Source organism: Pyxicephalus adspersus, chromosome 4, assembly GCF_032062135.1.
Source record: "Pyxicephalus adspersus chromosome 4, UCB_Pads_2.0, whole genome shotgun sequence".
In the NCBI taxonomy this organism is placed as follows: Eukaryota; Metazoa; Chordata; class Amphibia; order Anura; family Pyxicephalidae; genus Pyxicephalus; species Pyxicephalus adspersus.
The window spans coordinates 20,624,203-20,639,911 of NC_092861.1; the positions used below are offsets into that span (position 1 = coordinate 20,624,203).

A 15,709-nucleotide genomic window follows, 5' to 3' on the forward strand; every position below is an offset into this window, starting at 1 on the left:
TAGTACTGAATGAAGATCTGACTTCATTGAGCTTCAGTGTTCCACATAATCTAAATGCTAAAAAGTGGTAGGTTATCCATATGATGACCAAACAGGGACTGGTTTGCTTCAATTGATATTGTTTATTTCTGATAAAACAAAGAAGAGTGGAACCTCTGTCAGGTTTTGACTGTTTTAGATTTTGGGAAAAATTGTGTTCCTTCTGGAAAAATTGGATTTTAGCATGAAAGACCAGAGAACCAGACCAGACTGGGATACAAACAACAAGAGGAAGCTGATAGTCCTTCCAACCCTTACTCATTTCTTCAAGATATCATTTTAGTGCTGCATATGCCCCTGTTGACAAGATCTCTCCTTTCTTTCTATGGGGGGAACATGGGCAGCAGTCTGGAGAAATCTGAACCCTATTTTACTACTGTTGTCTACAGTTGGGCTTAAAGCAACTCCCAAAAATGTATATATACCGTTTCTTCAAAATCAGGACCTACCACGAAAATAAGCCCTAACATGATTTTTCTGTATTTTTGAGGATGCTCGAAATATAAGCCCTACTCTGAAAATAAGCTACGATATATAAAAATACATGGACAAGAGGTGCTCATTTAAGGAAAGCGCCACTGATAGACATGAGAAATTAGGGCCAACAGTTCTAAAAGAAATGGAGTCACAAGTAATTCAAGATGGTATTCAGGGTTTGGAGAGTTATGATGATGTTTCAGAAGATGAGAACATGACTATATTTGAATAAATGGTAATTTTTTGTTCAAGAATAAATGTCGATTGTTGTTCATGAAAAATTAAGACATCTCCTGAAAATAAGCCCTAGTGCATTTTTGGAGCAAGAATTAGGGAAACATGGTATGTATATATGAGCTGGTGTCCATCAACAAATATGAGAAGGCTGAAATGTGTTGCAGCCAGTCTTTTTTATAGTTTGACCACCATAGCTACTGGATGGTATATGCCAGGAAGCACTAGATGATGAGCCATGTCATGGCAAGGCAGGAGGAGAGGTGTCTGCTGGCAGGACTAATTGAAATAACTAAATACCTCTGATCAGTTCCATGTACAACATTGTATAAAAAGGAATAGATAGAAGGAAGCCTGATGACCAAAGTAAGCTATTATTATTTTATTATGAAATGCCAATGTACTCCTGTCAATCGCCATTCTTTAGGTCTAGTCCATATATTTCATTAGTTTTAGCTAACTTAATTTGTTATTCCTATTTGCTTTTTTTTCGGAATATTGTGCAAACTCTTCTTTCCTATAGATAAAAAACATTTTTCAGAAAGCTTCCAAGAGTTCTACATAGCAGATAAGGTGCAAAGTTTGTCAATCAACATGGCACATAAGCTGCTTATTTGTTTTCCAGATGAATCATCAGTCTATTACAAGCACATAAAACAGGACCCCCTGGAAGATTTGTTAGCTCACAAATGATAGTGCAGTGAGGACTTTAAAACTGTAATTAAAGATGTGTTTTTTTTAATCCAAAAGTTACAGTTACACTAGGCTTTTTCTCAAAGAATATCAAAGATTAAACTATAAATTGACCCACAGATATAAGATGATGGTTTTCAAATTTTGCTATTGTATTGTCTATTGTCTGATTATTAATAAGAGCCTAATTGCAATCTAATGTGTTCGAGCCAATAGACTCCACCAATACCCGGGTAGGTTTTTATATATCCAGATCATGGTATAGCTAGTAGTAGCTAGTTCCATTCAACAACACTTTTTTCTGTGATGTTGAAGTAGCGTTACTTAGCTTTAGCAATAAGTATCTAAAATCAATTATCACTCCTTGTTCCTCCTTGCTTGCTGTGACATCACTCAGGCAGGAAGTTTTGAGAAATCAAACATTTGTCACTTAAACAGTAATAAAGGGAAAAAAATTACTCAATGGGGACACCTGTTCAAATGACAACAAAGAGGTCATTTGTACAGCAACACCAACATCAATGAAGTATTGTAGAACCATTCATTTATCTGTCTGAGCCTACAGTGCACTGCACTGAGACACAGAACTTTCATATAGAAGGCTTTTCATGTTTGACAGATTGAGCACTTGTCAGGTTTTAAAATGGTGAATGTTTGACAACTGTTTCTTTGGATTTTAGCTTTTTCCTCTGTTCAGAACATTGGGCTAATACCAAACAATTCCCAGTTCAATCCTACATAATTGTTGCAAAGTGTGAATGATTAGACAAGAAAAAAGTGTAAGATACAAGGACAAGGTGGGATCACAAGAATAGCTACCGGTAATTACTATGGACCCCAATCGTCCAGAGATACAAATGGCAAATATCACATCTGGAAGTGCACACCTTAACAACACACACACCTTGGAGATAATCGTAATTACACTACATAAAAAAACATTGGACCTTCTTCAATTGGTTAAAGTAATTTTATTATGATAGAAGTATTTAGTCAGCCATTGCAAACCTCCTTCTGACTGGCTGTTATGCTGATCCACCATGTTCCCTATTTGTAACAAGCCTAGAGATTAAGAAACAAATGTGAAACTGATGCTGCTTGGTGAATCAGCCAACATTGGTTCTGAATCCAAAGCAACAAACCAAAAAAAAAAAGAATAAATGAAAAGTTTTTTTTTTTTTTTTATGAAGTAAACATACAGAAGGGATACCTGCACTTTTACATATGAGTTATGAATAACTGAACCTAGAATTAAGTCTTATATTGTTCTTATGCTCTGTGTTGTTAATGTTAAAGCATTCTTACTGCCAAATGTGCAAAATAACTTCCTATTTTCTTTATTACTCTCATAGACTTTTGTAGTGCTTTCTGGTTTCATGCAGATCAGAAGGTAAAAGAATTGGAAATCCTTATCTGCTTAGTAGTTTTGGGTCAGTTACTCAAAATACCAAAATCAGCATGACAGCCAGTTCAACAATGACATATTTAGACGTTCCTCTAATTAAAGACACCTCCTAAGGCCCAAACAGCTTACTTGCTTACATTATATAAATAATTTTTAAGCAACAACACATAAAAAAGCATTGTCCCGCTTCTCACACTTACTACTTTAATGCTGTTGTTCCGTCCACGCCAGGAGAACCACCACCTGCCACCTTTTTTGGGCATCTTGTCTCTCATCAATGTGTCCACTGTAACCTGTGATAAATGCACGGTGACCACAGTAAAAGGAAAGGAAAAAAAAAAAAGAAAAAAGCAAAACAGAAACATCTAAATGAATGAAATAATAAGCCAACCAAAAATAAACATGTATAAAGCAATGAACCAATGGCAAGCAAGCACAGGTATGAGAAACATACATACTGTGTGTTGGCCACAGAGACTAGAAAAACAAAATCTAATGGAATCTACCAGAGCACAGATGTAATCAAAGCAAGAGTACTTCAAAAAAAAGCAAGAAAAAGAAAACACAGAAGTTTGTTAGTATTTGGAGTTACACATGGAAATAAGCACTAGGCGGAGGTGAAATATTTGTGAAGGACAACTTCACCCAAGAGGATTATTGCATTGTAGGTGGAATGGTGCAGTATTTCAATCTTTTTACCATGATGGAACCCCTTGAAATAACTTTCAGGTCTTAGGGAACCCCTGACATTTTAACTATATCCACAGCATAATACTGTGGTAGTCAATGGGAAAAATGTCTCTTACATTGCTAGCCAGTGCGAAAAATCCTTATCCTTACAGAAAGCCAAATGATCGTTGGGAGTCAGTTAAATTGACCTTAGAGGTACACATTGCTTATGGCTCAACAAACCCCTGGCAACCTCTGGAGGAACCCTGGTTGAAAAAAACGGTGCTAGACTCTTAAGGCTGAACTCCAGGGATGCAGATAGAAATCCAGACAGGCAAACTAGTTCCATATATGCATTTCTAATTCTGTTCAACAAGTTTACCCAGATTGACCTCCCTGCAAGCTACACTACAGTTAAGCAATACAATCCACTTGGTCCTACCCCAGTCCATGATCAAGAAGTACAGCTAGATCCCCTTTCCCAAGTTCCCTAATTCATAAGTTGCCCCTCATACACATGACCGCAGCAGAACCTTTATAACACCTAGGGAAACCCTGCTCTAGTACCACCCAGGTGATTCTGTACAGGAAGCTGATATTAAAGAAAAATTAAGGCGCTTCTTCAAAATTTAATTATTTAATGATATGTATTAAAGCCATAACTGCATTATTGGATGGTTTTATCCTGGAGTTTTGCTTTAAAGGTCTAGATAGAGGAAAGGTCTTCTTGCTGCAGAGATGTTCTGCTGAAAACCATGTCTCCTAGGTCAAACTATTTACTATACATATTTCATTGAGAAATCACCAGGAGGTGACCAATACCACTTTTGCCTCAACTAAGCTATTGCAGAATCTTCCGCAGGAATACATGTAGATGATAACTTGTGTGTAGCTGTCCTTCATTTTATATATAGTCTAGTGAATGCAAAATCCAAAATACTTTATTTATTTTTTTTTTTTTGAAAGGTTTCCATCTTTCATTTACAAGTATGCACATATAAATTGTAGGTAAAGGCACTATACACTCATACCAAGCGTATGTATTGAATTAGATGCCGGATGTCCAGATAGCTAAATCCCTAAAACTTCAATTTTGTGCCTGTTCTGTGGCGGCATTTTAATGAGAAGTCGGGTACATACTGGAAATGACTCTTTTCAATATTTTATTTGGACTGAGGAGTTTCTAAAGTGTTTGCATACATATGGTAAAAGTAAATTGTACTTTGGATTCACCAGCCCATTTAAATGCATTTAGTTAATGGGGATATACATTACTAGATGTGTAACTAGGAAGGTGCACCTGCCAACAGTCCTCGGAATCCCTCCATATTTTTAGCATGTGGGGAGATGTCCCCAGGAAAGGTGTTTAAGAGGGAAAAAATTAATTTTGGCTACACCTCTATAATTTGGAATTTCGGCAAACTAAGGTTTGGTCTTTATGTTTTAGCTTCGGGGAATGTTGGCAAGCAGCAGCTAGACAAAGGACAAAATAAAAATGGACAGGGTCATAATCAAAGGATTTTTGAGTTATGATATAAATTCATTCATTATTTTCAACATTAATGTCCACTAATTTGTTGGTAAACACAAAAATTTTAGTTTGGTTGGTTGATGGTAAGCTGGGTCACTTGCTGTTGCGGGTAATCCAGTTGTGAGAGATTTCTACCAGAATTTTGAGCTCAACCCAAAAGTCAAGATATTAAAAACCCAAACATGGTGTCAACACTCCCCAGTACTTTCTTCCTAAAACACTAAAATAAAGAGGCCGGGTACAGAAGGCACCAGATTAGATCATCATTGTAGGCAGCAGGATGCAACTACTGCATGTAAATCTTTAAAAAATAAAAATGTCAGCAAGTGACTCAATTAACTTGTGCCCACACAAAACTAAAACATACTTTTCCGTTTTATTTCCACATTAATCTATGCTATGAAGCTGCTGGGAATTGCATGGTCTCTTCAACAAAAAGTTTCTTAGTTATGCCCTGGTAACAGGCTTTCCATGAGAACTAATAGAGATTATTGACATGTACGCATGGAATTCTTTCAGTGGAGAGATTTGGTGGCTCCCAACAGCCATACATCATAGATCTTTATGGAAAATGGATACAACTTTGTTTTTGCACCCTTAGTCTAAACCCTTGTTAAGTGACCAGAGCTTTTATTATTAAAAATATAATATAAAAAAATAATATTAAAAATATAATATAATAGCTTTACCACACACAATAGATTGACTTACATAGCTGTTTGTTTGGTTAATATTTATACCAAACAAATCAGTGATTCAGGTTCCCATAAGAAGCAAAGGACCATGCATTGTAAAAACAATATGGTGCAGAACAAAGAGTGGCTAAAAAACAATCATAATAGGCTAGGTGGCCCATGCAAGTCCTAGTTAAAGCACTAGTATTGCCTCCCCCTAGAACAGAAGAAGATAACTCATAATACATTACTGCCTCAGCATCAAAAAAATGAAAGGATGTGCCATTTATTGGTTGAACTCAAAAATGAACTATTCCAATGTGAAATAAAATGTTATGCCAATAAAAACTCTCTGTTCATCAGAGGGCTCTAACTTGGTTGTCTCAGACCTCTGCAGAATGATAGAAATGTTTTTTCTCTGTAGCATATTGGCAGGGAACAGACTTTTATATGAAGCATGTGGCTGCTTTCTAATTAAAATCAAATGCAAGACTTCAGACATCTCTAGTTTTGATGGATCTGGAATGTATGCTGCCATTTAAATCACAAGTCTTCTGGCTTCTGAGCAGCATCCTTAGTAAGTATCTTTGCCTATATGGCTATAGTAGAACATATGGTAAAGGATATTTAGCCATCCTGGTGATGGTCATACTTGGCAGATTAAGACATTTTCCAAAAGATATTGTCATTGTTTGTGTGACAATATAAACAGGCCAGAGACAGAACAGTGAGGATTAATGTATAAATTAATCTTTCATCATAGTGGTGGATCCAGGACACCAAGGGAAGCATCATTGGGTTCTCTTACCTGCTGGTCATGTGATTCCCATTTGTCTCATGACCTCCCCTATAAAAGGAAGTAACTGTTCGTATCTTTGTTTACTGACGCTGATTTTCCTGTGTACCGACCCTTTGACCCTTGACTAATCCTGATCACGGCCTGCCCTGGCCTTTGGCTATTCTTGACTACTCCTGTTTGCCACCTGCCCTGACCTCTGGCTTGTCTGACCACGCTCCTGTCCTATGTTCGGGCACCTCGCTTGGCTCCTATCTGGCAGCTGTCACCAGGGTCTGAGTGCACAGGGGCCACAACCTGCCAACTGACCGCAGGGTAAAATCCTTACCCCTAGAAGCTCTGGAGAAGATCAGGCAGTTGCTTAGACTCTGCCAACTTCAGAGGATCCACCATCCCCCTCTGTGGCACCAAGACAAAGACTAACTCTTTAATCTAATCATTATTGAATGTGATACAGCAGATGTTGAATATCCAAGACCAGGAGATGTGAAATTTGTGATCCAGTGTTCTAGTTACATAATCAATCCTTTGTGCCTTCCTAAACAGGGGTGGGGGCCTTTAACACCATGAGTCTGATTTATCAAAACTCTCCAAGACGGGAGAAGATAGATCATGGGTGAACCACATTTGTCTTCTACCTATAATGTCATTTTACCCTGGTGTTTTAAATAAAATTCACACATGTAGCTATGTAATTTGAAGGTTTAATACCAATGCAGACTTCCTGACGACAAGGATGGGATTACGGAACCAAAACAGGGCGATAAAACAAACGTCCCACTTCCTGGTTTAGGACAATCCAAATCACCTGTGACTTCCCATCTTTACTTCAATAAAAATGTTCTTGGTGTATAAATATTGGGGTACAGCACAAACACCCACACTGGTAGAACTTGAAGAAAATGGCACAGAAAATGTGAAATATCCTCAACATTACAAGAACAGGTCCAGTTGAATGTGACTAACTACTACTAATTAACAAATATAAAAATAACAAAAACCCTGATGTAGCAAATATACCTAAGCCCTACCTGTGACAGAGAAGCAGATAGGTGTACTGTAGCAGCCTTACAAGTGGGGATTGGGGCTAAAGCTACGTACACACTTCCAATTATTATCGTTGGAAAACGAACGACGAACGTTCCTGCACGATATATATGAACGATCGTATAGCACCGATACTGCACATAGAGTAACGACACGATCGTTCGTAGATATTGTACACACAATAGATACGATCGTTTAAGCGATAGAGGAACTATGTGCACGACAGGAAAGTGAACGGACGTTCGTTCATCACGCATGCTCTGAACATGGACGATCAACGAACGACCGTACACACGAACGATGTTCAACGATCGTCGTCCAATCCGATCCGCCGGGCCGGTCGTTCGTTTCCAGCGACTTTCCTCGTTCGTCGGCGTCGTTGGTTAATTTTTTACGAACGATTTTTTGCCCAATCGATCGTTCGTCGTTCGATTGGAACGATAAAAATTGGAAGTGTGTACGCACCTTTAGATGTTGACCTTTGCATCTTGATAACAGTGCTATATTAGGTTTGAAGACTGCAATAGTATGGTAAAGGGGTAATTTCCATTTCTGAATAGAGGGTTTATGAATAGGGGTCATTTCCAATAATGAATAGAAGTGACCTCAACCTTTGTTATCCCCAATGCAATCCCATGGTACAAAGTATGTTCAGCTCAGCCATCTGCAATATCAGGCTCTGTATGGAGAACCTAACATATTTCATGATTATACATTTCTGTATTTATTTGTTCAATGCAGCTCTACATATGGACGAAGCCCATTATTCTAGAAATGCATTGTCAGTATCTGGAATAGAGAGATAGGGTGCCATGGACTATATCTAGCTATAGTAAACAGCTCTGTCTAAATACTAAGCTTGTTTGAATAGCCATAGCTTCCAGATTAGATAATCAGCCATTGTGCATGGGGGGAAAAAAAAACATTCTCAAACAAATAATTCTGTTCCTATCCAGCGAGAGAGAATAGCGCACAGCTATAATGGGTAATTACATGATTCATGCCTTATTATTCTCGGGATAAACAAAGCAAGTTCTAATGGAAAATATTGCTGTGCGACCAATCTGTCCTTATGAAAAAACATCTGACAATAGGACGGCTCAATTATGTTTATATAAGAATAATGAGTTTCCCGTAGTAACCAACTCCATCATACAGCAGAAAGCTTTTCTTCCTGCCAACAATAGTTTGTTCCTAACCTCATAAACTAAGATCCATCGCCCCGAGTGGTAAAGCTGTGGCACGCTGCAGCAGCTAGAGGAAAGTAATCCTCAATAAGAGGGACACAGCCCCCCCCCCCAATCATAAAACTTTTATTGTTTGAAGACAGATGGAAGTCAGAACTATTAAATTTGCAAGAATGTTCGTTTAAATGGCTGTGTGTGTCATCTGTAAGGGAACTACCTATTTAAAGTATATTAAATATGCATTTGTAAGTTATGGCTAAAGTTTGTGAACTTAAAGTTTTACTAAATGCAGTAGCAAGCATTTAATAAATGGCAGTTCTCTAACCCTTAGTGGTGGCTGTATTTGTTTTCACCTGGTGACCTTGTAACACACTTCCTGTACTAGATTGACAATGGTGTCACTGTCTCTGTAGAAGTGCAGCATAGTCACCCTATGGTGGCATGCGTGTCGCTTAAATTGACCTGAGAGGCACAGATTGCTTAAGGAACCCTTAGCAACCTATAGAGGAACCCTCGTTGAATAACACTTTACTATTCCTTCAGTTCCTGGCAGCCGGTGCTCTCCTCTGCCCTCCACCACACGGGGTTGTGAGTGGGCTCTTGGTGTCCTCACTTACATTGCAGGACTGCCGGTCCTGCATTGTACATGATAATGTCAGAGGCCTGTGACCCAAGGACCAACAACAAAAAAGAAAAGACTTTGGAGGCGCAAGAGAAGGAAGCCTATAAAATTCAGGGATAAATTAAAATGCTTTTTACGGGTTCCCTTGGTAAAAATGAGCACCTAACTATTTCAGTGCAGGGGAAGCCCCCCAACAATAGTCATCTTTTACCCAGAGTTGAATGTAAACTTTCTGCTTTAACAATTCCTTATGCTATACAAAAAATAGTTTTGGGGGTTAGAGTTACAGTAAGGTGGTGAAAGATCATTTGTAATAATAATGTATTACAGCATAAGTTTACACCAACCACAAATTTGTTGAAAAGGAGTTTGAGGGTCAGAATTGCTATCTTAGTATCTGGGTCGTCCAGCATGATCTCCTTGGTATACAACCAAGCCCTTTTCACCATCACCTTGGCACTCCACTACTCCTATTATACAAATGTCCCTACTCCTCCCATTTTATTTTACATAACAGAATGCACAGCCCACCCTCCTCTGTGTTGGAGAATTTTCCTATGAATGACTCTTTATAGAATGAAGAGGGAAAATATCACACGTGCCCTCACAGTACAGAGAGAATTTGTTCCTCATCACAAGCAGATCTATTCCCTGCTGTTATTCCCAGGAACATATCTGTCCATTCATGACCACTATAGGGTGGTTGTAACTCTCTAGCTCCTAGAAATATAGACATATAGGTACACCGCTGTTGTCGGGCTGTGCCGTGGCATAATACTGCTTCTCCTGCACTCTGCTGGCTGTAATTAGAATCACAACTGGAAAGCTGAATTACTCATTTACAGTACCACAGGGGGGAATAAACCTGCATTTGCACTGCAGGATTATTACATTTTTTCCCAAAATTATTTGCTTTGTTCACCAGCTGAATGAAACAACTATTATGTCAATTTTCCACTTTATTTTTACTTAGGGTGTGCCTTTTAACTAAAGTGCCTTTTACTTTAGGGTGTGCCTTTTTATGCTGTTGATGTATAAAAGCAGAATGGGCCCAATTTGTTAAAGCTTTCTACGACTGGAGAAGATGAGTGATCCAGCAATCCTGAAATGAATTTGGTCCAGGAATGAAAACATTTAACAACTAATAGCAACTGAAAGGAAGAAATCCTTTACATGTTTGCTGGATCACCCAGTTTCTCCCATGATAGTCTATCTTTCCCAGTATTGGAGGGCGTTATTGAATCAGGCTCACCGTGTTCTTCTGGAATTGGTATTTCAGGTGTACGTCTACTGAACTACTTCCAAACACTTGCTTACCAAATACCTAACAAATGATTTTAAATTGCTTTTCAAGCATTAGATAACTTCACTGGTGCCTGGGAAATTAAATTGGGCATGCATGAGATATAACCACATGGCAAACCGACCGTCTGTTTATAAAGAATGTTTTTGAAGTTTGTAATTTGATATAAATCAATGGGGGCATCCAAATTTGCTTGTTACATAGCAAGCATTACATCCTGCTGACTTTTATCTACCTCTCTAAATTAAATTACTATCTACCTCTCTAAATTAAATCACTAAGTTTTTCCTTATATAAAACATCTACAATACACCTGGTAGATTGTTCTATTAATGTTCAGACTGTAAATTATATGGAGGGAGCTTACACCGAGGTTATTTTACAAAAAAAAAAAATACATAATTTTTATTATATACATGATCAATATTAATAATAATATTGTATATAAAAATATTAATATATAAAGTGATCTCCTGACTCACACATTAACTTATCAATTGTAGGAATTTAAATGTAATTGGTTTTATATAACATATTGAGGCTCTACAGCTACAGTATTATGTTACCATTTTTTCTTAAAAAGGAGAATGATGAAGTAAAACAATCTAGAATTTAGTTATTTGTAACTATTTTTTTGGGGGGGATTTTCAGACTATTGCTAAAAGCTGGATCAAGCTTTCCTAATAGTGCAGAGAAGGGTGTACAGCATAGGGATGGAGCGCCACCTGTAGTCCAATGTGGAATTAGCACAAAGTAAAATGTGTTACCAACCCAAAAAAATCATTTTGCTGCTAGAGCTGAATTTTAACCTCAAGCTTGGTCACAAAAAAATTGGCTATAGTAGTATTTAGAAAGATGTGCCCTAAAATAATAAAATCTTTTTCTGTATTATTTCTCAAAGTGTTGTCTGAAACAACTTTGCAAATACTATTGGTCTTGCATTGTTGGAGCTGATGGCAATAGGAAGGAACAGGTTATGGGACACCGGTTGCACAAAAGTGCAGCATCAAATAGAGTAAGAAAAAGTACTATTTTATTTACCCCTATAGGTATCAATGAGCATTTAAGATTGATTTGCAAAAATAGATAAACCCATCTGAAAGGGGAAGACTTTAAAGTTAAAGTTTCTAGACAATGATTCCCAGGTATCCCCACCCCTGTTTGCCCAACCCTAGCTCCCCAACCCCTGCCTGTATTATGATTTTTTTTTATATATGTGTTCTTTCTATGGTCCTTGTTAGATGTACAATTGCTCTATTTTCATATCGTTCTCTCCTATGACTGTACTGTTGGAATTTTTTCTTTTTAAATGCAAATAAAAATAGATTTTCCCATAAAGGTAATGTTTCTGACTCAGAACAAGCTTGAGCAGATGTGGAAAGTCAAAGAAAAGTCCTTCTTACCATACTTGTTCCAGGTCAGTGATTTAAAGCATAAAAGCATAAGCAACCTTTGTATATCTTAGTAGTGTTAAAGAGAAACAAAAAAGAAGAAGAAAAAGAAGAATAGCCCCTTGCCCTCACAACCTTGTTTTAGTACCTTAGGCAATGGTTTCTGGAAAGCCTGCATGGCCAGTAGCAGAGGGGCGGCTGTAGGCCAATTGTAGTATCTAGAAAAAAAAAAAAATTATGCGTCAACATTTTACAATACAACCAGCAAAGTTATAAAGTCTATAACAGAGTGATGATCATTCATCAAAATATTCACATTGAGTTTTGCAGGGCATAAAAATGAATGCTGTCAGATGAGGTCCCTGAAAATGTAGCAAAAGGTCACCTTAGCTTGTTAGGCATTGCCCTCCTCAAGAGTAAAATGACAATATTAACGATCTGCTCCATGAATTATTCACAGGCCATGGTATCGCTGTTTTGCATATATGCAAATGAGTCAGAACATAGAAGTGAAAAAGTCAAGCAAGAGTTTTTTGGCATAATTGTTTTTTTTCTTACATCTCCGGCTATTCCAAGTCAGCACTTTTAGGCTGTTTCTATGGAAACAAATGTCTGCTAATATCTATAATCAATGGGTGACTTGCAAACAAGCGAGGAATGGATTGTGGAGACAAACACACGACTTTTAAGGACAGGCTGTGACCCGGGGCTTACAAGGTTGAATTGTATTGATGTGAATTTTGGTGCTAGTTAACCTGTACTGGGTTGAAGCAGCCAATATATTTAGAATGCCTTGTAAATTCACAATAAGGTGGCAAAAACATTGAAATGACCAATTGTTTTCTATGCAGTATGAGCTTTGTGGTGAGGTCAGTTTTGATGCTTCACCTGCTAATGTATAAGTGCAATAGGACACCAGTGAAAATGAATGGCACCCCAATGCAGTACACGTGTTGCCATTTCTTGTAGTAATGCACCAGTACCATAACATTTTACCATAGAATAGACCCAGGGTTGCACAATTGTTTAGTGGTTAACAATGGTCTTGATTTATTAAAGTTCTACAAGAACCTGGGAGAGCCAGCAAAACTGTAATGGATGTTGTCTAATTAAAAGCATATTATTTTTAAGAAAATCATTCCAGAATTGCTAGATCACCCAGGTTCCCTCATGGCTCAATAGGCCTGATTTACAAAGGCTCTCCAAGACTGGAAAAGATACACTTTCCCAGGGAATCTGGGTGATCAAGCAAACCTGGAATGGATCTGGTCCAGGACTGAAAACATTTGCCAACCAATAGCACCCTGAGCGGTATGGCTCGGGGAAAAAAAAAAAAAAAAAACATGCTGAAAGCGGTAACTCTGAGTGTGGCTAAAAAAAAAAAAAAAAAAATTAAATTAGTGAATTTGGATAGAGTTTTGCAAAGAATACCCAGTCCTATATGCAAGGAATTTTAAAAAGAAAATGTTGAATTCAACAGGGCTTCCTATTTACAAAACTAACTGCAACATCCCTTGCAAGAGGATATTTCACTTTGCAATGTGAACAGCAGATATTCCTTTAGTAATCTATCCCCAGCATGTGTATGAGCCTGGCAGAGGCACTGCATTGTGCACTAGTATGGAGGTGTACCCGATATGAAAATGTACAATGTAAAGCTCTGCAGAGTGTCAGCACTATAAAAATGTGCAAGGTAAATGAATAATACATCCAGTTCTGTGTTACTTTGATTATTTATTTAATCATTTAAATTATTTATATAATGCAGTTAATTCTACAACGCTTGGCAGAGTACATAAACCATTCATAAGAGTATGTGACGCCTCCAGCGCACTCCTTCTATGTCTGAATTTTCTTTCTTTGCTTTCCCATTCAAAAACACAATGTGGCTGATTTAATAAATATTCAGGGATTATTCAGTGAATGTCCACTTGTCAAAAAATGAAAAAAACCACTTGTCATAAAAATGTCAATGAATAGAGGGAAACATTTGTTCACCTTGAATACCTAATCACATGCAAGGGAAAATATAAAAATACAAAATTTGGCTAGAATCATTGATTGAAATGAACAAAGCTTTATCTGATTTACTGAACTTTATGTAAGTTCACTTTCCCAAATAAATTTTATTCATTTATTCATTCACTCGGAATATTTCACAACAAATTTAGGACACAATGAAAAGTGGCCAATTCAAACAAATGGCATTTAGTTTTAACTTCTATGGGAGGTTTTGTCCTCTCTTGAAGCAGAACTAAGCTCAATGGTGGCTTGTGAGGTTCCGCCATAATCAGCAAGTTTGTACAGCATGCATTGTGATGGCAATAACTTACCTGTTTGCAGGTGCATTACATTGGGGTCTCTGGGTCCACAATGATCCTTGGCCATTGTATGACCATTGATAATGTCTGCACAGGAGTCAAATTTTCCCCCAGTGTCTGGCTCTGTATAGGGTGGTGGATGGCTCTGTATGTGTTTTGGATTAGGATACAATTTTCAAAATTGTATTTTGTTTTCAATTTACAAATTTTACAATTTTTGGGTGCTGGGGTAGGAAAAAGTGTTAAAACTATACTACAACTATAGTGATGTTGCTTTTCATAGAGTTTATGTCACTCAAATACCTATCAGGTATTGAGCAGACAAAGTATAGAGCAGTGGTCGTCAACCTTTTTGGACCCACGGACCACTAAATTTACCAGCTCTGGACCGCGCATGCACGGGGAGCCGAGTGTCACTCATAGGGGAAGAAACTTGATGCCATGATGCCAGAACCCGCTCACATTGCATGCCTGAGATGAGGGAATGGGCAAGTTGTATCCAGAGAAACAACCCGCCCACTGCCTGAGCCTGTGATCTGTACAGGAGACATAGTCTGTGGCTCTGTCCGGTGTGCCCCCAGCGGGGTCCTTCTCCTCACCCCGCGGGAGGGGGGCGCACCAGACCACCGGCTGGCGACCACTGGTAAAGAGTATATGTCTCCATATTACAGGATTTACCCTTTACTGCTCTAGAATGAAAGTGTGGTACAGCACAAATATATATATATATATATATATATATATATATATGTGTGTGTTTTTGCTTGATTTTTCTCCAAATGCGAACAAATATCCTTCTAGCTACCTGTGCTGGGGTGGCAACTATGCTGCACTGGTTCTGAATTCAAAGACAAGTTGCCACTCTCCTGTAAGCTGTGCCTGGTTGCAATATAGTGGGATAGAAAGATGTTGAAGGTCATGTATTTTATCACTGCACCCTTGTCAACTAGTACCTAGTATTCTTTCTGACTTGGCAGCACTTTGTCTGCCCAAATAGACTATTACATGGGAGATTTCAGTTTAGTTAGGGATCCATTTTCAGGGTTTGGGTACTGGTTAGTTTTTTGGCTGGGATTGGGCTGTGCAGGTAAATGCATGTTCTAGCTGCACATACTTTATCCTGATGCCTTCTGGCAACAGAAATATTAATAAAAATAATATATTAGGGATAAATTAGCTAAGCACATGCCTACAGGATGTGTTTAATGCAGCAATATGTCAAATAAAGAGATGGCTGAGAGATGTGTGAGCTCAAATGCGATGTGTAAGCATATCAGTGTGTGTTTTAAAGAGTATGTGAGCATCCTTGAGCATTCTGTA

The 15,709-nt window shown here is 38.0% G+C and overlaps 1 protein-coding gene across 1 annotated transcript in view; it reads right to left on the minus strand.

The window, feature by feature from the left end:
• LPIN1 (lipin 1) overlaps positions 1-15,709 on the minus strand; it is a gene marked incomplete in the record, with an annotated part of 101,782 nt that overhangs the window by 18,662 nt on the left and 67,411 nt on the right. The window contains 2 exon segments of the mRNA XM_072407520.1: positions 3,049-3,141; positions 12,217-12,286. Coding sequence (XP_072263621.1) covers positions 3,049-3,141; positions 12,217-12,286 — 163 coding nt within the window.